Source organism: Pezoporus flaviventris, unplaced genomic scaffold (genome assembly GCF_033815535.1).
Source record: "Pezoporus flaviventris isolate CSIRO_AGI_PZ_B2104156 unplaced genomic scaffold, CSIRO_AGI_Pfla_v1 ptg000025l, whole genome shotgun sequence".
NCBI classification, from domain to species: domain Eukaryota; kingdom Metazoa; phylum Chordata; class Aves; order Psittaciformes; family Psittacidae; genus Pezoporus; species Pezoporus flaviventris.
This window is the reverse complement of record NW_026892573.1, coordinates 15699934-15726084: the sequence shown is the minus strand read 5'-3', so window position 1 is coordinate 15726084 and position 26151 is coordinate 15699934. Positions and strand designations below refer to the sequence as shown.

The 26151-nt window shown below is 40.0% G+C and overlaps 1 protein-coding gene across 4 annotated transcripts in view; it reads right to left on the bottom strand.

Moving 5' to 3' along the window:
* Window positions 1-26151, bottom strand: part of ATP8A2 (ATPase phospholipid transporting 8A2) — a 323662-nt gene that overhangs the window by 181327 nt on the left and 116184 nt on the right. For all 4 annotated transcript variants that reach the window (XM_061457660.1, XM_061457662.1, XM_061457661.1 and 1 more), the window contains one exon: window positions 18513-18685. In XM_061457660.1, the coding sequence (XP_061313644.1) occupies window positions 18513-18685 (173 nt within the window). The remainder of the gene's footprint in view (window positions 1-18512; window positions 18686-26151) is intronic.

Here is a 26151-nt window from a genome sequence, read left to right as displayed (position 1 = left end):
TAGATCCCAGGCACCAGAAACACTCCATGCCACTGTACAGGATTCTTCATGTATTCTATTAATCCCCTGCCCCCTGTAAGAGCTACATACAGAAATGTGGAAGCTTAAAGAAATGTTTGGTCATCATGAAGAGGTTTTTATGCAGTAATATGGGATTCTTCAGTTCAAATCTACTCTAGAATTCTCAAGCAGGTGCCATACCTAACACCTGCAGGACTGAAAACAAAACAGGAACCCCTAACCCAACCCTCCTCATCTTCCATCACTTACCAGAATCCTTTTCATTTCTACAAACCCTACCTTCCCACACAATAGTATTAAATGCTGCTTCTAAAGAGATCACTATGATCAAACTCTGATCTCAATTAGCTCTCATTTTATTTTCAATATTCTTCCTGTCTTGCCTATTACATCTCACCTACAAACTAAGTGGCCTACCCTTTACCTCAGCTGTCCATCACTAGTCTCTTGAGTTCCCCCCAAATCACTTACCCTGAGGTTATTTCCTTTTTGCTCTCTGTATCCCCATAAGCATCTCTGTAGGCACTCCATCCTCTAGATTTTTTCTTTCAGTGCAATAACTGCTCTGTGGCAAAATGCACAGAAAATTTTAGCGATCAAACATCCAGTGCAGAGTCATCCTGTAACTGCAAGCAGCACAAAACCCATCATACCCACTGTCTGTCTCTTTTCAAGGACTGGCTTCTTGGCAGAAGCCTCTGAACTGCCTGATGCAAAGTTTCCTGCTGGAGCCCACCAAGGTTCTATCCTTCATTAGCTGAAGCATTTTTCCCCTCCTCAGGACTGGCAAGCTCAGTATCACAAATCTGTTATGAAAATTATTGGACAATTTTTCAAATGTAAGACATTCAGAAATATTCTGAAGATGCTCTGAACCAGTGATAAGGTATACCGATGATATCAGGACTTAAGTCAAACCAGGAATTTGAAGTGTTCAAAAGGAATATGTCCTCAAAATACTTCAATTATTTGATAGGAAGCGTGGAAGGTTTTGGGAAAAAAAAAAATTTTTAAAGAGTAACGACAAATGTTAAGAATTTTGATTCATGTTTGTCTGCTTTATCTATGTTAAATCAAGCAGAATATATCAGTGGACATTATGGAGAAAACTACCCAATGTTTTCTACTAGGGAGTTTAAACTTTTCTTTATAATCAGCATGACCAATTTAAAAATTGCTAACATTGTATTTCCTCAGTATTACATGTTTCATTAATGTCATTTATAAAATAATGCATTCCCCAAGTTGTAATAATATCAAGCATCAGTTACAACAGCATCTAATAAAACATTTTTGGCAAGACTGAAAAGTATAGCACTATTAGATTGAGAATTGCTCTGCTCCCTGCAAGCTTATGAAGTTCTGAACAGGGGATCTATTTAAAGTGTATCAGTGCTCTTAACTCTACACAGCACAGCAAGGAAAAGGATGTTGATGTCACCTACTTCTTGCCTATGCAGCTCAAGTGTGTTGTAATATAAAAATACACTGGAGATCATTCACTTGCTACTCTGAAATACCCTTCAGGCACCAGACACACCCCACACACATGGATTTTGGGAAGAGGGAGTACGGTACATGACAACACACAACTGGCCTCTCCCTTTCTCCTCCAGTGAGTGCCCTACAACCAGAATAGGAGAAAACTTGTTTCATCAAGTCACTTACTATTAAATATTTTGAAAGAGAGTAGTTTGCATAAACATCACGTAACAATAGGCTCAACTGCAGTTTAGCTCAGGGCATAAACTACGATAACTACCTCTTTGTGAGAGAAACTTTGAAAAATGAGATTGATTTCTAAAGTATTAAATGTCCTCATTTGTTCTAAGTCTTAGGGGACACGGCCCCTCAGCATCTTTGTGTAGTCAGACTGTTGTTTAGAGAAGCATGGTCTGAGAAACAATAGCCTCCGATTTGTTACAGTACTTATGATCCAATTTTAATTCTTCCCCATGGTGTTCAGCATGAATAAGAATTTAACACTAATTACAGTTGCCAAAGCATGTCTCTGAACTAGTACAGCAGAGGCATATATTCAGCCAGGTAAAACATGCTGAACAAACTTCCCACATGCAAAAATATGCCAGTTCTCTCTCCCTCCCCACTAAAGCACACACATCTTTTTCAGCTTGTTTTTATACTGTCTCCTAAGATCTAACCACTCCATACTTTGTGCCTCATGTTTTCTCTCCAGCTGAACTTACAAAAAAAAAAAAAACCATTTAGTATGAAGCTGTGAATTTAACTGATGAACTGTTCAGCATCCTCCTTTAAATCAATACTAAAGACATGCAATATAACTGAGCCTGATACTTACCCTACAAGCACTGTTTCCTGCCCTGCAGCTCAAATTACTGCCACATCGACTATTTCTGCTTAAGGTCCTTCAGCCAGTTTCCAGTCCGTGCAATATCTAGGCCAATAAAGGGTTTTTTCCAAGCTTTATGAAGAATTTCTTCCAAATGGCTTGCTGAAGTATTCACTGCATAAAATATTCCTCTATCTGCAAAACACTGACTCAATTGAAGGAAAGAGCACAGTTTTTGATTTACACATTCCAGTAATTTATTGGGCACAGATCTATTATTTTCAAGTTGATTAGAGATGCACCTTCCAGTGTTGGTGGTATTTTATGTAAGGATGGATGCAGAATTCACATTAAGGACTCTTACTGTTGATATAAATATACAGAGCCAATTGAATCACATCAGACACTCTGCTAAGCAGATACAGCAAGGCTACAGAACCCTAGACTTCACACTATGCAGTTTATCCTGCTCAAGAAGCTGGTAGCAGCTGCAGCTAAACTACTCTGAGCACCTAAACCAGTTTTGGATACTTAATTAATTCCACAGCCAAGCAACAGTTGGCTCTTGTACTTGAAGATATTAGTGCTGCATTTCTTTTTCTTATCTGTTACTATCACCAGCCTTCCAAAACCCACTTAGTAATTTTGTTAACTTGGTAGCTAATCTCTAATCCCAATATGCTTAAAAATAAAGCTACTGTTCATTTACAGATGTCCATTCACTATTAACTGTGATTCCCACCCACATATCTGCAGAACTAGTCCACTGCTGAAGCCATCCTGGAACAAACAACACAGCCCCCCACAGTGCAAAGCCTTCAGGAACAAGAATCATCACATACATAACCCCATTTATTGACAGATGAGCTATAGGAAGGTCAGGTGTCTCAAGTCTCCATAGCAAATTGGGAACACAAATTAAGTATTCAGACTTTAAAAACAAGGACCAGAGATGCAAAGCCATCCAGTTACTTCTACTGCTCCTTGAAAAGTCTTCAGAATGTGAAAGGCAAGAACCTGAAATAGATTCTCAGCCTGTCTCCTTTGAGAGAAGCCCTTTCTGCCTCAGTATCTGTGGCCCTGCAGCCTGCCCTCTTCAGTATTACAATTTATCTCTCTCATCATTGCTGAGATTCACATTATACGTCCTTTCACATGCAGCTTTCATCTTTGCAAGTTTGCATTAAACTGGAAGAGACTTGCTAACTGGCATTCACTTAAGTGTCAAATACATATGATTCACAGGTCTATATAATGCATTACACTCAAATCCAGCCTTCATGCTGCTACCACTTTACGTTCAACATTCCAACAGTATCTTCTCGTAACACCAGGAAGTATGGTCCCAGACCTCCAATTTCACTGCTCAAGAATCCAAGGCAGAATCTTCATTCATTCATGTCACTGGCACCACTGCATGAGTGGTAGGACAAAAGCTCAGAAAAGTACAGAAATTCCTAACAAAACATACTACAGCTCGTCTTTGAAATTACTTTGCCCTCAAACTTCTTCCCCCATACACACCCTTCCCCTGTTTTTTTTAAGCAGCTGAAAGAGTTATCAACAGTTTGTAAGTAAATCCTGGGTTCATAGCTGGATATCAAAATGGATCAAGGCATAAGTCAACAAAAAAAATGATCTCTACGATACTATCCAAGCTGTAACTCTAAGAGCCTGAAGGTCAGACAATTAATTTCTTTACAATCACTAGAATGTACAGGAACAGAAGTCCTCTTTTGTTCAGCAGCTTTCCACTTAATAAAATTCCCCATTTGTCTTTCCTTTCCTAGACTTCTTTCTTCTTGCTAATCAGTGCCAGCAGCCAATTAGGACTGACAATAGAAGAAAGTCTTTTTATGATCTTCAGCCATCACTACATAAAACACATGCTACACTCCATTCTGCACTCGGTCCCTTCTTTTTCTCTGACAGAAAAGTTAAAACAAGTTTCTGGTGGTTTAATCCTTTTCTTGTTCTCAGGCCAAAACCAAAATTCTTTCTGATCCTCCCATTCTGGACTTGGACTGGGAATACTGAGCATGTACACCAGGCTTGTTTGCTGCACCTTCAGCTAAATCGCTGCTGCCGCCGCTATTCCTGCTCTCCATCATCTCATAAAGTATTGATTTCTGCAGTACACAGTAAAGAAAAAAAATAAAATCAATTTTCCCCTAGACACAGCAAATCAGCAACAACATAACAGATCAGCCTGTCAGCCTGGTATGCAAGACTAGCATCCAAAAATGAGCTGCAGAGACAAGGCGGGAAGGTGCATGGGGAAAAAGGGAATGTAAACAATGGTTATAGCAGGGGAGAGTGAGAAAAGGAGACTGAGGCTGTGAAAGATGTAGTTTGTTACATCTTTGAAATTCTTATTACAATGATGTAATAAGAAAGCAGCATCCTGCATCAGTATTTCTACAGGATAGCCAGTGATGGCATGCAGGATTCCACCACACTCATCTACCCTATTTTGGTATAAGCTCCAAAATAGTCTAATAGTTACAAATACAACCAAAATAATCAGTAATCAACAACAGGATGAGAAAGCAGTTGTGTGCATAAAATGGCTGCACACACTAAAGTATCATCATAAATTTAGAGAAGCCATGTGGAATCCACAATAAAATGCTTTTTCTCCTTAAACATAAAACCACAGGCAAAGGCAGGTGACTAGCAGAGAGAAATAAGGTGCCATACATTAATCAAATCTATTTGAAATCATATAAAAACTGAGCAAAACACATCTCCCAGGTGGGCTGAAGGAATCCCTTTCTCCTTTGTATTCCTCACTCTCAAAGCTCCCTGCTGCAATACCAGCAACTTCTGTTTTTCAGCAGAGCTCTCCAGCCTTTCTACAACTTGCTCTACATTAAAAGAGCCCAGGAAAATTCACACTGAAATGGCACACCTGCCTCCACCACACCGTGGGGCATCTGGGACCAAGAGAAAATGCTCTACCTCTTCCCTGCCTTCACATAATAACTTCACCTCACCCTAGTGTGCCCAGGTACAGAAAACATTGCTGTGCTTTACAGATTTTAAATATGCATTCTTCCAATCTGCCATCCACTTCACAAGCAACACGTCTGATCCCTTCTACCACTTGGGGTGCTTCACATAAGACAACGTTTAAGTGAGGAACTGCAGGAACCAAGCACCAGCTTTACCCCAAGAGATGCCTGTGAAATAGCCAGATCTCCTGGAATGCTGCTTCCCCTTTCAGCACAGCCATGAGCTGCACATCAGGAGCCAACCTTTGGTAATAGGCACATGTACACATAAAAAAAGAGCTCCAAATCAGTGGAGCTTTTTATATACTCTAATAGATCCCAACTGTATCAAAACATTAATATTGAGCTCTCTGGACTAAGGATATGGTATTGGGTCCAGGATACATGCTTTTAAGAGGTCCCCAAGTGCTTATTCATATAATAAACCACAAAAGCTCTAAAGAGGCTGTTGCCATCTGTTTTCTGGACTCTGACATTCCCATACTACCCTCTCCCTACCCCCACCAACTGATACATTCTACAAGACCATATAAAGGAAACAAAAGAAAACTGAAACCATGAAAATTAAAACTAGTACTTTATTGATTAGACACAACTCCTTTCCTGAGTATTGTAAGGATCTCCAAAACTTTGCAACACGTAGTACAGTAAGAAATTGAGTTATGGACAGAGTCTGAACTCAGTTAAAAGTCAGCATTTCCTTTTGTTGTGTAAATCAGACTCAATTTCTTTCATAGTTACTTTCCAGTTTAATGTTAATTAATTTACTACTTGCAATTTGAAGTAGATATATTTCTGTTTTAAGCTGACAATTTGGAGGTGGCAGTTGAGGAGGTTAGAACAGTAAAGTGCTAGGTCTTCTTTGATCCTCAGGTCTTCACTAGGACAGTTGAGATGGGCAAGGATCCCACTAACTACACCATAGATTAGGTACTGAATGCATTTTGTCCACACCATATAACACACTAGCAAAACAATTCATTCAAAGATACCAGAAATAATTATACAGATTAGGTTTATAAAAACCTGAATATCTGTTTAAGCAGTTTGCTTTTCTGCTTTAAATTTAAATCAGGTGCAGTGCTTGTTTTGGGGAGGGCTACAACTACTGTGCTATGCTAAAGGAGGCCCCAATCACTGGCTATTGTTTACAAAAATGTCCTACACCTACCTTACCTACCATTTAATTTAGATTACCAGTTTTGAGAGAGGTAGTTTACACTCTCCAATCCCATCAGGACATCATGTTAAGGGGAGACATAGCAGTCTCCTAGTACCTAAACGGGGTGTACAGGAAATCTAGAGAGGGACTTTTTATATCGGCATGTAGTAACATGACAAGAAGGAATGGGTTTAAGGTGACAGGGGAGATTTAGATTACATATTAAGAAGAAATTCTTCACTGTGAGGGCAGTGAGACAGATTGCCCAGGAAAGCTGTGGCTGCCCCATCCCTGTCAGTGTTCAAGGTGAGGCTGGACGGGCTTGGAGGAACTTGGTCTAGTGCAAGGTGTCCCTGCCTATGGCAGAGGGATTGAAATGGATGATCTCCAAGGCCCATTCCAACACAAATCAGTCTATGATTCTATAATTCTGATTCTTTAAAAGCCCAGGTAAAGACCTAGGAAGTGAGAGTAGGTGCTGATGCCCAAGGAGTGCACACATAACTTAAAAGCCAGCTCTTCCCCAGCCAAGGAAATGAGTTAAGCAGTCTCTTCCCTGCAGGGAATATCCTGTTAGCTGATCAGTAATCACACTACTACAGATGCAGATGCTTCGTCAAAATAACTGGTTAAATATTAGATACAATGCAGAAAGACAGAGATGGAATTCAACAGCATAATGCACACAGTGCCTCACAGCCCAAAAACTCCACAAGCACAGCAGGCTTACTGCCACAGCTGTACACTGGAGACAGACGAGCTTCTGGATCCACCAGCCTCCACTGAAACACGCTCCACTTTCCCAAGGTGTGCCAGTCCAAATGGGATTCCCATGTTCTGTCCCTTTTGCTCTCCAAGTTAGCCACAGCATTTCAAAAACACATGAAGTGGTCACAGGAAGAAAAACGATCTGCAGCTTCTTGTCCATGCGACCTACATGAACCTTGCACATAGTTATACATATACACCAGGTTCTTACAAATCAGAGAAGCATGTGTAGTCATCTGTATTTAAACAGACATACAATATTTAAATCTCCCTAAATGCGAAGGCACATAACAATTTAAAACTCTAAAAACTGAAGTCCAAAACGCGAATAATAGAATCACAGAACAGTTAGGGTTGGAAAGGACCTTAAGATCATCTAGTTCCAGCCCCCCTGCCATGGGCAGGGACACCTCACACTAAACCTCACACTAATAGCCATGAGAAGAAAGAAAACCTAAAGTTTCTAAGCAATGCCATACAGTCAGGTCCTGAGCCCTTCATAAAAGCAAGCATGCAGTTTTCAGTATAGCTACTCAGTAGTTTGAAATTACTTCACCGTATCTCTGACTTAGCAAAGTGTAAAAAAGTTAGTGGCAGCAGCAGACAATTAAAAGAAAGCAAGTCACCAGGGTCCATCCCAAGGCCATTGTTAAAAGCAGACGTGGCTAAAACAGTTGAATAAAGTTCTAGCTGTCTAGGTACAGTCTTCCACAACAGCTCTATTGTTGTAAACAGACATGAAGTGGGCTATACAGGCACTTTCTCTATCACTGTTTACTTCATCCATTCAACTAGCCAGACAAAACCAACAAATCCCATGAATGTGCTAAGAATTCCTGAGCTCAGCAATTAAAATAAAAACATTCATTAGATTCTTACACTTGGGCAGGATAAAACTTAGTTCTATGTTGCCTTTTAAAGCCTACCCTAACAAAATATCCCTGAACAGCTTGGATTTCCAGACCACACATGTTGGTTATCAAAAGAAGCAGACATGAGGAATGATGAGGGAGAAAACGTGCACACTTTTTTTCCTTCGACTCCTAAACCTAGTTGTATTGAATACAATAAAGCAAAACTAGTCACCCATCACCAGTGCAGGTTAACAGCAATGGGGTCAGATACCTTGAAGAGAACTGCTTACAAGATCCAATTAGAACATCTCAACCAACAGAAATGCAGCTACAAACACTGTCTTGCAGAGTTTCAAAATAATCAAGTAGCTGCTTGTTGTTTGGGAGGTTGTCCCCAGCTCTAAGTATAACTTAGTCATGGTCTGGCTCCTGCTATATGACTCAGTATTCAGTATATAAAGAGCCAACCTGAACAGCAAAAAACAAATCTAATAGTACAGCTACTTTTTATTTATAAAAATTATGGATCCAGATCTTGCCTGAAAGTTGATCTACACAAACGCCGATGATTTTATGAACAAGTTGCTACTTTTGTCAGCTTTAAGGATACTTGTTGGGTAATGAGAGGGAGACCACCACGCTCAAGGGTCACACAAACAACCCCCAAGAGAGCAGAGATATGCATTCATCTGATCCTTGGGCAGTGATCCCAGTGGCATCACAGTTATCAGTCATATCACTAAGGCAGTGTACAGTCATTCCATCTCCTGGACAAAATGACTGACCCACAGTTCCAAGAGACCCATCACACAGCTCAGACTTAATATAGATCTGTTCATACATCCCAGTACCAAGGCATATAGAAGTGCCTTGCCTGCAGGATGAGGAATGTAGAAGTAGAAAGTTTTGGAGAAACTTGGCACTGACTCTGACACTGAGTATACCTTTCACAAAAGAAGACCCTCCACCTTCTCTGTGTTGTATAAAAAAAGGTATATGTAGAGCATAAATAAAACAATACTAGAAATGCACAAAGACAACATATTTTATAAAGGGAAACACTTGACATAAGACCTGTGAGATGGAGCGATTTAAAGTCTAAGTGTGTGCCATGACATGGAAAATGACAAGAGAAGGGGGATATGAAGAAGCAAGATCAAAAAAAGATTGATTTTTAATGCCTATCACTGTATCATCTACTCTTAACACTATGGGAGAAGCAAGTTTAAAAGAATAGAAGAAAACCTAAGAGAAGACAGGGGCATCAAAGCAGTCTTCCCAGAATAGGGTGGAGCTACCCAAACCTGATTTTCCACAGAAAGCACTAGAAAAGGCTACAGGTGGAGACAGAACACAAGTTTTTACCATTTGAACCGTACTGGTGGTGTTCGTAACAGCAACTTTTCTTAAGCTGAATGGTACTTCAACTACAGCAGAAAATTAGTTTTTCCTCAAGTTTTGGAGTATGTCTACGCAAGTCCAAGTATTCCCCACACATTTGTTAGCTTGCCATTTCTTAGAAGCACTAAGAAGAATTACTGGCATGGAGAGAGAAGATTTTCTTTTTTGAAGGATGAGTTCAGTATTGCTCTTTACAAGCAGGTAAGCATCACTTACAGAGTACTCTCAGCAAATAGACCACAATATGTATGAGAACCTACAAACACTTACTTCTACTGTCCATAGGCAGCAGTCTAAGTTCCCCAAAAGCTAATCACGCCATCAGCTACAGATGGCTATTTTGCCAAACTATATCCAGTTAGGCAGCTTTGATTTTCTTGACCTGCAGAATACAGCGGGATTTACTCACAGTTAAAACCCAAGAGTTTGCTTCTTACTCTATTGAATCCAATCAGGTTTGCTACACTTACCTCATGCATACTTTTGTTTTTAATTAGCACAAATTCAGAGATAGCATTAATTACCATGAACAGCAGAGAAGTAAATTTAAGCCTAGCCATTCTACCCACTGCAAGGTCAGAGTTTTCCAAGTACCTAGCACGGGTTCAGCTATGCTCCCACAAAACTCAGTCATACTCTGGTCAGCTTCCACCAACACCAAACACTTTCAGAAACTTCAGCCAGAGCCATTTTACCAGTTCAAGTGTCCTTCATATTACTACAGTGCACTAAAGCCCAAAGTTCTCATCAAGTTAATTCCCTTGCAGAAGCAACTGTTCCTGCCTCTGTAATTTTATAACCTGTACTTTTAACAATGGAAAAAAAACAATATTTAAGCTGGTCCTGTGGGATAGAGCACAAGACTTTGCTGGATCTGATGAAAGGAGTGATATCACAATTGTTTTGAGTGTCGTGTTTCTGAATGCAGTGCAGCACCACATATTAGAGGCCTTTGTCTTCTGCACATTCATGCACTGGGGTATTTGTGAAACTCAAATATTAAATTTGGAAGACAAAAATATTTCTATCAGATATTTCAATAAAAGCAATGAGTATCCTCAAGTCCTCTTCTCGTAGGTAAAGTTTTGAGAACTTTTATAACTAAATATTCAGACAAGGAAATTCATAATAACAAGCAATGATCAAAATGAGGAAAGATACCTATTCCCTCATAACCTTCCCCAAACCATTAGTAGAACACAGAAAAGGAAACATATTTCCTTGTAGCTGCAACTTGGTAAGGAAGGAATTAAAGATCTTTTCAGTCAGAAACCTTTACAACCAACTGCAAGGTTGCAGAAAAGGCACCAGACCTTTGGCCTCCATCCAGCCTGATGGACCAGCAGGGAATTCTATAAGAGGAAGCATTCAGGCACCCCCTGGCTGTTGACATACTGTTCCAGGAACTCAGGAAAGAGGCATTTGGTGCAACAAATGAGAAGCAATAAGAAATAGGAGGACTATGTCAAGAGTCTAATTGGGCCAGAATGCCTGAACAGGAAGCATCCTGTATTACTGAGGTCTAACGGAGAATTAGAGTGCCTGACATGAACTTTGGTTTTGGGAGAAGCTCCATCTGAAACAGGACAGTTAGCTGCAGCGAGCCTACACATTATATCATATTAAGAAACTGTCCTCACCAAATACAGAAGTCCATACCACAGGTAAGACACAAGCCATTTTCATAGATCCATAGAACAGTTTGGGTTGGAAGGGACCTTAAAGATCATCTGGTTTGAACCCACCTGCCATGGGCAGGGACACCTTCCACTAGACCAGGTTGCTCTAAGCCCCATCCAACCTGGCCTTGGACACTGCCAGGGATGCGGAACCCACAGCTTTGCTGGGCAACCTGTGCCCACTGTTTCACCATCAAAGAGCAAAAACATTTTGCCAATGGCTGCTATAAAATTCATTTACAACCGCGCTGGCAAACTGGAAGGACTTGGATAAGCCTGGGGTCAATGTGCACCATCTCCAAAAAAAAAAAAAAAAAAAAAAAAAAGCAAGAAAAAAGTCACCAAACACCCCTCCCCCAGAAAAGAGCTGTATGCATTTTATTTTAAAACACTGGTGGTAACATTTGTGTTTCCAAAATTACTTTTATCAGATAGAAGGCTAAAACCGAGGTTCACCAATAGTTACAGCTGGGTTTCACAAGCATGACCTTGTCATAGTACCTCTGGGTTAAGACCTGGCAACTGTTAGCTATTACACCGACACCCACAGAACAGCTTTGAATAGGAAGTGAAGAATATTATATTCAATAGAGAAGGCAGGAGAATTTCAGTGAGAAAAAAGTAATTGTTCAAGTTGGAACTTGACCAGAATATAGGGGTTAACACACTAACATTTATGGAAACAAAAATATACCAGGAATATGAATTTCTCATGGAACAGAAGGTATTCCAAACCACAGCTTTATCTTTCTTCTAAAAGAGTGTATGTTCCAGCAGCACAGCATTTTCTCATGTGGAGTATCTATGGAATGTTTATTTTCCAATTTGGGAAGTGTAGCACTGAACATAGCATTGCTAGTTGCTCCTGCTCAGAAACTAAAAAAACTGGTAGCAATTGGGACAAAGTACTGTAGTATGGTGAAGAAACTGGTACCATTTGGAACTGTTGGTGAGAGCTATCACACCACTGCTCAAGACAGAAATTTCACTTGCATTTTATGAAATACATCAAGTGAAATACTAAGAGTTTGGGCACCTAAATAGGGGGCTTGCAATGCAAAATAGCAACAAGCGAACATTTAAAAAAAAACAGCTAGGGTAAACAGCATCTGGAAAAGAAACCAACTCATTTCCAAAGGGGACATAGAGTATTTTTTCAACAAAATTGTTTCCAAAGAAAAACAACTAATCAGTTGTTTTTAGAGGTATTTATTCCTTTCTCCAACTCTTTCCAAATACATGCTGGTAAGTGAATTTCCTAGTAGCGACGGTTACAGAAATAAAGCATTCAGGTGAATGTAGTAGAACATTTAGGGAATAAATTTTTAATTCATAATCACAGTTATGGGCATGAGAAGTCACTCAATTGCTCATCCAATATAAAAACAAATCCAAGACCAAACCAGCTGCCTGATCTGAAGTTCCAAAACCACAAATTAACTATTTTTAATATGTTCAAAAAAAGCAAACTTTTTTCCAAATTGTTAATAACAATGGAAACCGGATTAGCAATTCAACTTCCAGTTTACTTTGAATTCCTTCCTCATCTCAAATACACAAGAAAAGGAAAAGTAATTCTAAGTATAGTCATGGTCATAGTAAGGTGGTGAAGTTAAGCAAAGTGTTTTGGCCACATAGCAGGAATCATTTAAGTTCAGACTGTTAGGCAATTGAATAATTCCCTAGGGGAAAGAGTGAAACACGCTTCAGCCCTGCCAATTAAAAAACCTAACAATACCAGTAAAACAGTATCCTTAAGCACTTTTTTAGTATAAAAAAAATAATTCCAGGAAAGTGAACAAGTGATTCACAGATGTCTCTGACTTGATAAGTATGTATTTCCTTGCAAGAAGACTACTTCAGAATGCAGGATTTTTACCTTGGTTTATATATTTAATTGATACAGCAACCTTTTGGAGAAACATTAATGTACCTAGGATTAGAGTCAAGTCTTTGCCTTTTGGGTTCTCAGCTGACCAGACAAATGACTGGAATTAACAGTAATTTCCCCTTTAAATCCTAGGTATGTATTTGAATAATATGAACTATAACAGTGAGCTCAGGAACTGTCATAGCTCAGGACACTGCTTCACAAGAACAAACAGAAGCCAGAGCATTCAGCAGAAACTCACTGCCACTCAAAGGACAAGATAATTACCAATAACTTACAAGACCAGCCTTCTCCTAAAGTTTACCCATAATGGCTGTCCAACACAAAATTGGTGGCATTATGCAAGTTCACTTACTTCTTGCAAACCAGCCAATAAGCTTCTAAGAGAAGTAATCATAAGTCCCAAGAGAGCTTTACACATACCTACATACACACTGGACAGTTTAGGCAATCATTTCTAAACATCTGTGAGTATTCTTTATTCAAGAGTGCAGAGAGCACATCATGCTGCAAACCCAAACATTACTCCCACTTCAATTATCTACAAACATTAAAGCTGCCAGAATTATTCCTCCCTTATGGTTTTTCAAAGTCATGAGATGAATATTGCTGTCATGAGTTGTCAGAAATAGAACAGGAGAATGAGCATTGATAATTTAGTAGGTGACAGATGAGGGAAAACATAAGATGTACATACAGGAAGATGTAACACAGCCATAATTTTCTTTGGGACCAATTAATGTTAGAATTGGTTTGCATACTCTTAAACAGAATTCTGTTGCAATTTTCTGTCAAAAGATTTGAGATCTTTCCTAATGAAAGCCAACAAGACCGTATTTTGATTAATAAATACATTCTCAACTACAGCACACCTTGTCAAATACTAACACCAGCAACAACTTGAGTCTTAGTGGCATAAATATTTAAGAGGTATTCCAGATGTTCATTTTGTGAGCTATATTATTAATGTCTCCTCCAAATGATGATGGAACAAAAGAAGCATAAGCTGTGGAAACCTTACAACTCGGAGTAGAGAGACAACTTTTCTCATCTCCTCATCTCTCTTCTCATTACCCAGCTGATGAAGTGACACAAACAATTAGCAACAGATACTCTTCACAGGCTGCTTTTTTCCTTCTCTTCTCCCACCTTCTGCTTTCAGTTTGTCAAATCCCTTCCTTTTCAACACTAGGGCAGATGGACTCTAGTCAATGGGTATGTTCATTCCAGAACACTTAGTGTCTGTTCTCAGAGAAATGTTCATGGCTCATGTCCTCACACAACCCACTCTGCATACTATTTGAAATAGCAACACAAGAGGGAAAATAGTCAGGGGGGTTGATATTTTTGGAAGGTTGTTTAAAGTTGCATTTTCTAACCTGACTTCTTTCCTTAGTTCCCAACCATTATCACTACAGCTCCACTACTGCTTAAAGCACTGAAAGAAGTCTGTGTCACTATGACCTAATGAAGTCAGTTGGTGAGGTTGGGCAGAAGTCCTGCAGTCAATGTTCCTGCACTGCACAACAACTGCATACCTTCCATACCTAAAAGCTAGCAAAATTATGCTGACACAGTAGCCATGAAATAGCAAGCACCCCTGTGACAGCCCATAGAAATTTCTGTTGCTAGAGTTCCTCAATTTCTGTTCATGCTGCACCACAGGACATTCGGTAGAAGCAGGGCAGAAAAGCTGATATTGTACAGCAATTGAGACATTTTTCTTCGTGTTCCTGCTGCCTGAACATTGTCACGAACTAAAACCCATCAACAAGATAAAACCTCAGGAAAAAGAAATTGCTCAAAACAGACACTGTGATATATTTTACTAATAGAGCAGACTGCATGCTGATGAAGTTGTAGCTTCACTGAATACCCCATGGCTATACTGATTTCAACCAGCACAAGAGGAGCAGCAGAAGTAGATGAATACTGCATCAAAAAAAACCACACATAATGAAGGGAAGAGGTGTTGAAATAGGGATTCTCTCATGCACGAAGAAAAGAGAAGATGGTAAAAACAACTTCATTGCCTTTAAGCACAACACATGTAATCAGATCCAGTGAAGCATCAGTGGAGGACAGGACAGACCCACAAAATTTCCCTGTACAAGCAACTCTTCAGAACTTGCTATCAAATAGCCAAATAGGGAGCATCAACTCACTGTGCACTTGGTTGAAAAGGGCTGCAGATTTAAGTATAAAAGCTCAGTTTAACATTCTTGCTCTGAAGACAAACGTGTCAAAAAGAATAATGCTCCACTCAAACAACATCCCAACACCATCACTTCAAGCAGTATTGCAGAAATGGCCAGTAATACAACCAAAAGAACAAAACACCACCCTGAGGCAGCCTAATGAAGGATGTGGTCCCAGCCTCATGCCACACATTTCTCTGGAGATGCTTGCTTCATTGTGCTTACATCTGTGACAGAAATTAAGGGAAGGACTACTTCTGTTGTCCAACAATTAATTATAAGTACTGAAGAACTTATAAATTTCTTGGAATTATCTATAAAATGCCAGTGAACAGCTTCTTCCTGATGCAAATCTTGTTAATAAAGTATTAAACTCAAAGGCAGAGTCACTGTCACCTGCAGAAAAGTTTTCTTCAACAACAAAATCATTCCCAAAGTGTACTGTGTCATAGAAAAATATTTCTGAAACACCACATATTTCAATACAAGTACTTAAATTCAAGACAGGCTCTTCAGTAGAGAATTAAATATGCTGCGGTAACATGCCAGTTACATACTTCCCTGCTACTTTTATATTCAAAGCAAAACACAGCAATCTGCTGTACAAACCAGCTTTCTAAGAGGTATAAGCAATAGATGAATGATAGAAGTCCATTTTGTTATTAAAAAATATAATCTCACTTCTACCTAAGCATTAACATTTTGGTGTTCTCACAAAACATCAATACAGGTCTTTCAAAGGAACATGTGAAAAACAGACAGGCAATCAACAGCTCAGATCTCAAATGAAGTCATAAGTTCAACTGCCTTCCAAACACCATTCACTTCCCCTGAAAAGCAAGATTTGCTTGCTCTTAACATAGTGACATCCCAGTCAGTGTGAGGCAGGAGAATAAGATCTGTCAGCCTCTAGAAAAAATAATTTAACAAACAAGGCTTTTTTCTTGAATTGTTTGATTTTGCAAGCTTCAAGTCTCCGGAGGCACGGATTTTTCTCCACTGCGCCAGTGGCCTGTTAAAGATACTGTAACAGTGGAAGACTAACCACAACAGAAGATACAATCTTTCCATCTTAATGCAAAATGGGGCCAAGTTTACTATAGTTTCATTTCAAGAGATTACCCCTGAGAATGAAGTTCAACTACAGTTTATGCCCAATGCCCAGCAAATGAATTTGTACTATATCTTCAGTAGAAAAAGAAAAAAATTGAATGGCAAATGCAGCTAAAACTCCTAGAGATTAAAATGTTGTAGTAACTTTATGAAATATAAAGTCCCACAAATTTATGCTGTGGTGAGAAGAGCAACACAACTCCTCCTAGAAGTGGTTAAACATCACACCACTAAGCCAACGACCCAAATCCCCCTCCCAATTAACATGTTTGAAGACTAACTCTATTTAATTTGAAATTTCCTTTTGCTACACCAATTATATTTTAAACCCTTTTTCCTGTGAAGTTTAAGCGTACTGTCTTATTTGACACACAAAGTACTATTAAAAACAACCCAGAGTAGAAAAAAAATGTTTTTCTTTCTTCAGTATCAAGCACCTGGCAAGTAAATGGAAGGCTCCTGCAAAGCCTTAAAGGTTATTAAAGGCATTCCTCTTTTTCCCTGGGGGTTTAAAACTCGGTTATTTTTACTCCTCTTTTTAAGCCTATAAAATTACATCATCCTTCCCTCTTTGATTTACAATTTTCAATATTTTTTCCACATTGTTCCTCAATTTGCTAATGCACTAATAATTACAACTGCTGTTGGCTCACTCAAGAAATAATGAGAGGAAGTGTCCAGTGTTACACATCTCTGCAAAACAGGACCATTCTCTTCAGTTAATTACATGTATTATTGTAGTATAATTTTAATTATTTGAAATTTATGATTTGTTTCACCTTCACAGGTCTTTGACATAGCTCATCAAATCTTGGAGAAATGAACTAACTGCCTTGGAAGGATCTCTACCAAAGTACTATGAGAGTATATTGGAAGCAAGAGCTTTCTATTTATGTAATGTATGTTATCTTCCCCACAAATACAAAGCCTAAGTCTACAACACAAGGTCAGTTCCCTTCCTGGGCACTTGATGCTCTCCAAGCCCAAGGTAACTGCACAGAGAACACCAACTTCCTTAATATAAGAAACAAGACTGTATCAGGCCTGTTCCATTCAAGAGAAGATGACTGCAATTGTGTGAGCTCCCTCTTGTAAAATCCTTGCTCACTCCCCATGAAACAGCTGTACAATCAAGACCCCAGCTCTAGCACCTCATGCCCTCTCCCTCCCTAGTAAAACAGTGGGGTGGTTGTGTTCAGACAGACATTCATGTGTTTTAATTTGTTTGTTGCATCTTGTCCTGTCACTGAACACTACAGAAAAGAGCTGGGCTCCCTCATCTTGATTCACTCCTATTACATAGTTATACAAATTGCTAAGAGCCTTCTCTCCTTTAGGTTGAACACACCCAGCTCCCTCAGCCTCCCCTTGTATGAAAGACACTCTAGACCCTTAATAATCTTCCTCACCAGTGCTGAGTGGAGAAGAAGGATCACATCCCTCAACCTGCTGTCAATGCTCTTCATACTGTATTCCAGGATACTGTTGGCCTTTTGTTTTTCTTGCTGACAGGGTGGATTGCTGACCTACGGTCATCTTGTCCACCAGGACCCCACGATCCTTCTGGACAAAGCTGTTTTCTAGCCTGACAAATCCCAGGGTTCACTGGTGCACTGGCCTGTAACTCCCCAGGCACAGCACTTTGCATTTCATCTTCTTGAGCTTCATGAGATTTCCCTCTGCTCAATTCTTCAGCCTGTCAAGGTCCTTCAGAACAGCAGCACAGCTATATGGTATAGCAACCATTCCTCACAGTTTTGTATCATCTGTAAACATTCTCAGAGCATACTCCATCTAATCATTGGGTCATTAATGAAGATACTGACCAGCATTAGCCCCAGTACAGCTCCCTGCAGTACCAAGTCCTAGAGTCCCAACACATGAAAAGACATTAGTAAGAGATGGGAAAAGCCAATGGGTTCAACTGCTTCAAATGCATGGACTGCAATTGCTTTTGCCACACAATATTTTTATTCCAGTGCACACATATATAAAGATAAATACAACTGCAAAACAGTAGCACAAGGAAAGTTAACAGACTGAATTTTTCTCAGGCTTTCTGCCCATTTTGTCATCAGAAAAAGTCCCATAATTTCTTACCTGCAACAAATGACTGCTTTACAGGAGAGTGCCAAGTCCAGAAAGCTCTGCCTGACCTCAAATGAAAGGGCATACTTCAGTGTGTGGCCATCAATAATCAGAGCAATATCATTTTCCTTGCCCAGTGACTCCCCCAGACTGGTACAATGTTGAGTCAGAGAGGCTCTTGTTGCCTGAAGAATAAACAGAAAGAAATCATTTTTCTTCTTAATATAAGAAAGCTGCATACAAACCATAGCATGGCATCTCTGGACTGTATAATGGAGCACAGTATACACGCACACAAACTATCACTGACACAAGTTAGCATTTTAAGAGGACCTTGTGCAGACAGTTTGTGTCATAAATCAGCAAGAGCTGCATCTGCTTGCCTAGGAACACATGCCTTGTTTCAGTGCAGATTTTGGCATCTCCACTGCATATACCTGCATGACATATGTGACCACAGTAGTCAAGATACATCCTTTTCAGCTGCAGGGCAGGTATAATCTAATGTCTTTCATGGCTTTTGACACCACTCAAAGTACTGCTGTGTATTCAAACAGTATTTCCTGCCCTAAAAACATATTCACTGACAGCTACTGCTAGGAAAAATAAAAATAAAAATAAATCAAGTATTTATGTTTCACTGTCATCCCAAATATTTCAACCTTTCTACCACAGTGAAACTCACACTTAAAGCAGTCTGTTCCATTCCCATGCAGGTCAGTTTAACCATCAGTTCCAGCTGAGTTAACCACTGCTAAATGGTTCAAGAAGCTGGTCATGATCTGAAGTGTACGTGCGCTTTTTGACAGAGAAACTCTTGATATACGGGACATAGGATGGCAGAACATGAAAAGCAAAGACCTCAGAGCTAGTCAAACATTGCTTTTAAGTGACAAATGATCATTAACTGCTGGATTGTGTATTTTTTCCAGTTTTCCCATTTTTTCAGGAAATGGTATCTGTGCCATACACAAAAATAACTCGTTTCCAGTTTAATAAATCCTCACCCAGTTTCCACTCTAGTGTTCTCTCCACTCAAACAAAAAACCAACCAAAAAAAAAAACAAACCAAAAACAACCCAGAAAAAGAAAGAAAACGTGTGTATCTAAGAGCCCAAACGTCTCCCCCTCCTCCAGCTTTTCAGCTCTTATTACCAAGTTTTCCTTCTCTCCTTTCAAATACTGCTCCTATTCCACCATGCAGTGCATCCAGTTTAACAGACATTTAAAAAAAAAAAACAAAAAACAAATAAAAAAACACCAAACAAACCCCCCAAAAAACAAGCAAATGAATAAAAAACAAACAAACAAAAAATCCAAAAAAAAAAACCTAAATCAAAACAAACCTAAAATTACTAAGGTAGCTCAAGTAGTGACTCAGGATTACACATCTACTGGTCATGAGGAGCAAATAACCTCAGTGAAGGCCAGCAGTGATGTAGAGTCTGGATTTCTCTCTCTACATTTGACTGAGAACAGGAGTTAGGGTTTTGGCTGTGGCTGAGGAAACCACCACAGATGCACAGAAACCTGCACACATGAATGCCCCCTTACAAAAATGACAAAGGATGTATTTAAAGTTGTATCTCTTCCACAAAGACATCTGAGCCAAAAAGCTCTAGTGCCATACCACACTACTAAAATAGAATCATAGAATAGTTAGGGTTGGAAAGGACCTTAAGATCATCAAGTTCCAACCCCCCTGCCATAGGCAGGGACACCTCACACTAAACCATATCACCCAAGGCCTCGTCCAACCCGGCCTTGAACACTTCCAGGGATGGAGCATTCACAACCTCCCTGGGCAACCCATTCCAGTGCCTCACCACCCTAACAGGAAAGAATTTCCTCATTATATCCAATCTAAACTTCCCCTGTTGAAGTTTTAACCCATTACCCCTTGTCCTATCACTACAGTCCCTAACGAAGAGTCCCTGGCCAGCATCCCTATAGGCCCCCTTCAGGTACTGGAAGGCTGCTATGAGGTCTCCACGCAGCCTTCTCTTCTCCAGGATGAACAGCCCCATCTTTCTCAGCCTGTCTTCATACAGGAGGTGCTCCAGTCCCCTGATCATCCTCATGGCCCTTCTCTGGACTTGTTCTAACAGTTCCATGTCCTTTTGATGTTGAGGACACCAGAACTGCACACAATACTCCAGGTGAGGTCTCACAAGAGCAGAGCAGTGGGGCAGGATCACCTCCTTCGACCTGCTGGTCACGCTCCTTTTGATGCGGCCCAGGATACGGTTGGCTTTCTGGGCTGCGAGCGCACACTGAAGCTGGCTCATGTTCATTTTCTCATCAACCAACACCCTCAAGTCCTTCTCCACAGGGCTGCTCTGAATCCCTTCTCTGCCCAACCTGTAGCTGTGCCTGGGATTGCTCTGACCCAGGTGTAGGACCTTGCACCTGGCATGGTTAAACTTCATGAGGTTGGCATCAGCCCACCTCACAAGCGTGTCAAGGTCCCTCTGGATGGCATTCCTTCCCTCCAGGGTATCAACCGAACCACACAGCTTGGTGTCATCGGCAAACTTGCTGAGGGCGCACTCAATCCCACTGTCCATGTCAGCGACAAAGATGTTGAACAAGACCGGTCCCAACACTGATCCCTGAGGGATACCACTCATTACTAGTCTCCAGCTGGACATTGAGCCATTGACCACAACTCTTTATCTTCCTAAAATACTTTCTTCAGCGATTTCTCCAGCATTCATCCATAACAGGAAGGGATGAGAGAAAAAAACAAGACAAAGAGCTTCCTAATATCAGGACTTCTTAATTTCATGATCTAAGATACCACAAGGCGTTTCTGTGCCCTCCAAACAAAAAAGTCACACCAAGGTGGGTCTTCTTCTGTAAATGAAGTAATGGAAAACTCAAAGGAGTTTCTCACATTTTTTCCCTCAACTCCTCATCACCTGGGTAGTGTTTTACCCTTTCTTAAGCACACTTTACAGCGGGGTCATGATCTTGGCTGAGGGGCTCAGCTGTGTGCTGCAGAACTCTGTCTGGCATGGGGCAGCCTCTACATCTCCTCACCAAGGACCCTGCAGCCCCCAGCACCTTGCCACAGACACCCAGGACACTCAACCTGGGCACTACTACAGTGCTGTGAGAAGCTGAGGCAAATCAATTCAGTATGTCAAATTACTGGTGACCGAGAGCTACTCTTCACCCTCCAGAATGAAGAGCCAGTGCTTCTGGCTTACAGTAGAAGGCCTCTCCCATTGTCCTCCCTCCTACCTCCTCCTTCTTTTTTTCTTATTACTATACTTCACTAAGACCACACTAATGCAAGGTATCTCACATTTGCTAAGGGCCAAGCACCAATACAGTTACAGCTGCTCAGATGTTATACAGCCTGTTGGTGCTTTCCAGCCTCCCAACAACCATAGTTCCATGAATTTTTTTTACAAGTATTTCTATACAGGATTACGTCCATGATTTTTAAACATGAGATCACAGTAAAGGATTACTTTCTTATCTTTTTATTTCTACAAGTAAAAATCACTTTATTTCATAAAAAAAAACACTAGCTTCCAAATTACTTAATATTTAAGATGTCTTCCATGCATAATACTGAGTGAACTTGACTTCTGTCCAAACAGCCAGACACTACAGTACACCAAGCAGCAAGACCAAGAGTACAGATTTTTGCTTGCCTTGAATCACGTTTCTCATACAAAACTTGATAAATATGTTCAAATCTAAAATGTGTCACAAAACCACTAAACATGGAAACACTTTCAGCTATCTGCAGCGTAAACTTCTAAAGTTTGCCTAAATCAGTTTTCACAAAGCCAGTAAAATAAAAGTCAAAGATAGCTGCAATCCATTCAAACCAGTCCATAGCCACAGCCAAAAGCAACCAGCGGGGAGTGAGAGCAGAAACACAGCAAGCATGTATCAGCAGAAACAGAAGACCCTCTGGGTCCCCATGGCTGAATCAGGGACCTCCTGATCCAAGAGCAGGGCCTGCTATGGGAGAACCCTTGATCCCCAGTTACCATCAGGAACTCTGGGAAATGGATTAGAATGCTACCAAGGGGAGAATGGTAACCTCTTCTCTGGAGTAAAGCAGAATGCAGAACAGTACGTAGGCAAAACGGGAAGCTTCAAGAAACATTGGAGATTAAATGAATTTTGGCCGGTGAAGAAGTTGAGAACATAACAGCAAAAACAGCATTATGAACAGAAGAGGAGGATCAGGTAGCAAGAATAACTTTCACACAAAAGGGAGAAAGAAGGGGAAGTTGCTTTGCAACTTGTTTTCTCTCATCCCACTCATCAGTAAGGTAGTCAAAACAAACTCACTGATTCACTAAGAAACTAGCCCCAAACTGGAGGCAAATTTACAGATTAAGTTAATGAACATGACAGAGCACACAATTAGGCCATTTCAGATACAGATTACATTTCATAGTTTCTTCATTATAAGAATGACTACATCATTCCCTACTTCCCTGTTAAACTGTGAGGGATTGGATTTATGACTTCATGCAATGCTTTATTTACACTGCACCTGAAAAATCCAACACAACGTAGATGACTGCTTAAACCATTATAGACTGATGCCAGGAAAACAAGGGCATGTCTTGGGGGAAGAAAGATGCTTTATCTAGTTCAACAGTACTATGCAGCAACAACATTTGCAGAAGTCCCAAGGTTGGTGTAAGGGATATATAGTTTGGGTAATGTCATCAAAAAATTCAATCCAAGAAACCTTGTGCCTGCAATCTTGGAGTAACTATTTTTATATTTCTTTACTGCTTCTTCTCAGTCTTGCTCAAATTCTTTTCTTTCTCTCAAATGCAGAATTGCCCCCTATCCTCCAGAATCCATCCACAATATGGAAAGCTTCTCTATGTGAAACCAGGGGAGAAAATCCCCACCCTTATTCCCTATCTACCCCTTCTGACACTTCAGCAGAAATGGCAACAGAAGATTTACAAAATACAATGTTTCTCATCAGATGACATCACTAGTTTCTCCATAGCTCATCACCATGGCTGGGCATAAGCTTCATCCAATTCTGGTCACTGAATTTATTCATCCTACATACAGGATGTCACAGAATTAGTTACAGGATTAATAGCCCAGAAAGCTAGAAATCAAGATTTACAAATCAGGCACCTCATTTAAACAGCACTTTGTAAGGTGCAATATACTTGTCCACATGCATGTCTAACTTACAAGCTAATATCTTATACAGTAAGAGCACAAATTATTTCTGTTTCTTCCAACTATTTACAAACGCTGTTTCAAAAAAGAAAAACCAAACTATTACTCCTGTAGGCCAGTGCAACTAGACAAAAAACAGCCTTAAATCTCACTGGGTATATAATAAAGACTTCCTAAGTAAGCAGAGGAACAAACGTTTGGAAACTATGAGGAACCTAGATCCTTCAGTGGGCAACTCACTACTGATAATCAGAGTAGAAATTTCTACTCTGATACCTAGCTTTTACTCTGCATTTGACATCAAGGGGTAGGTTTCTTCTTTCAGTCACATCAAGCAAGAATAAATGAATCTTTTACTAGAAAAGATGTGATGGAGTAGAAATCAACAGTAGTCCTAAGTATCTCGATAAACTCAGACTGGTGGAATACCCCAGCCATTTTTTACTGAGTACCCATCAAGAGTAAATTGAAAGTTTGTCAGGAGTTCTGACAAAAGTGGAGTATTACAGAGGAAAATATCACAAGCACTTTGCTTACCCACAAGCAACTTAATTTTCCCTCCCTCAAGACATTTACACACACAGAGCATCCAGCTGCTCTGGGGAAACCTGGAGAGATGCCTGCTAATCAGACCTTATTGTAATGGCCTATCAGATAAACTTCCACCAAGTACTGAAAATACAGATACTGTTTTACTTGAAGGTCAGAAGGTAAATCAACTGAAAAGGCCATTGGTTTAGCAGTCCTGATTCAGTGGTCTATTCAAATAAACATGGACACTTCATTAACCAAGAAAGGATGTGCACGTTTAAGCTACATGTTGAATAAGAGCAACATTATCAGTTCAATCAGGCCTTCACAAGGGCTTAAGAACTCATACAAGATCAAGTGAATCAAGACTTCAGAGCACAAACATTAAAAAAAGAGATCAATTAGATGCAAGAAGTCAACCAGAGATCAAACTGACGATGCTAAGGAAATTAGGTGTTCCTTCATTTTTATTCTCCTTTTGCACATTTTACACAGTTGGGGGAGTCGATTCTAAATATATGAATAATTCTGCCTCTCACAAATGCATTTAAGAGTTAATGTTATGGTCTCTATGCTTGAGTTAAATTCAAAAGGACATGGTGGTATATTCCATAATAAACCTACCCCGCCTGCTTTTCCCGTTTGCTTTCCCACCTCCATTTGAAGAATTCACAACCACAGATACAAACCTTGAGCAGAGCACTTACTTGAGTTAGTGTCCTAAAACAAGCTTCTGGATTTTATTGTTGTGTGTGTGCACTCAAAACACTGAGCAACATTATTCAGACACTATTAGAAATCACCATAGCAAAATATAATCTGTTGACAGGCAAAAAATACAAGCATCCTGAAGCAGTTTGTGTGGTCTTCTCTTGACTGCACTCAGGATCTTCAACAAACCTTTTAACAGCATATTTGTATTCTCACTTTCTAAAGCACCACAAAAATACCCTGCTATGCCCAACTTTGTATTTAAATAACAAAACTAACAAATTTGGGGATTTCCCAGGCTGTTACTTTGTAGTCTAACACAACAAAACCTAGTAATTTTCACGTGATGCATAGAGTGAATGTGGAAGTCAATGCAATCAGAGCTTTGCTGACTTCACTGAAAACAAGAGTTGACTCCTCATTCTGTCATAACATTACTACACAGGCTAGTACAAGACTGTAAGGGTTTTTTTTGTGTGTGTATGCGTACATGCACACCTTTGGGTGTTTGGGTTTATTTGGTTTGGGATTTTTGTTGTTGTTTTTCAACAGCAGCACAACATAAACCCCATTCCCTCCCAAAATAGCTTGGGAAGTTTCAGTGCTACAGCAAGAAATGTAGTGTGTAAGGCAATATGTTATCTAGCACAGAACAAGAGTGTCAGATACTTGCCAAGGAAAAAAGTCAGTAGGATTTGCAAAAACTTTGGGTGCAAAGAACTTCAGTAGGATAACAGCCTTCCCTGAATTTACCTTACAAGCCAATACCCAGAGAAGAATTGGACAATTACTGCAAGATAGTGAACTCAAAACCCTCTCTTCCCTTTTCTATCCTACTGCTCCCTGGAAAGGTTCACAAAGTCACTGAGATGATAGCAGGATTAAAATGAAGCCTCATTTGGGCAGCAATTACACTCATGTTTCATTCTAAGCAGAGTGATACATGGTACACAAGGAAAAAGGTCTTGGAAGAAAACTAAAGGGCAAGTAACATCACACAGACAAGAAGGGCTCCTTAGCTGAAGAGATACTCACCCTTGAATGTGTGACCTGAGACACACACACTCATTAAACCTAAATCTGCTTTGTGTTATGGCCTTCTTGGGCATCTATATTTTATGCACTTTTCTTACATAGCCTTTCCTCTATCTCAGAAGAGCCAAGATGTTCCTCAAAGAACAAGGTCCCACAGTTAAAGATATTAACTAACACTTATATTAATTTT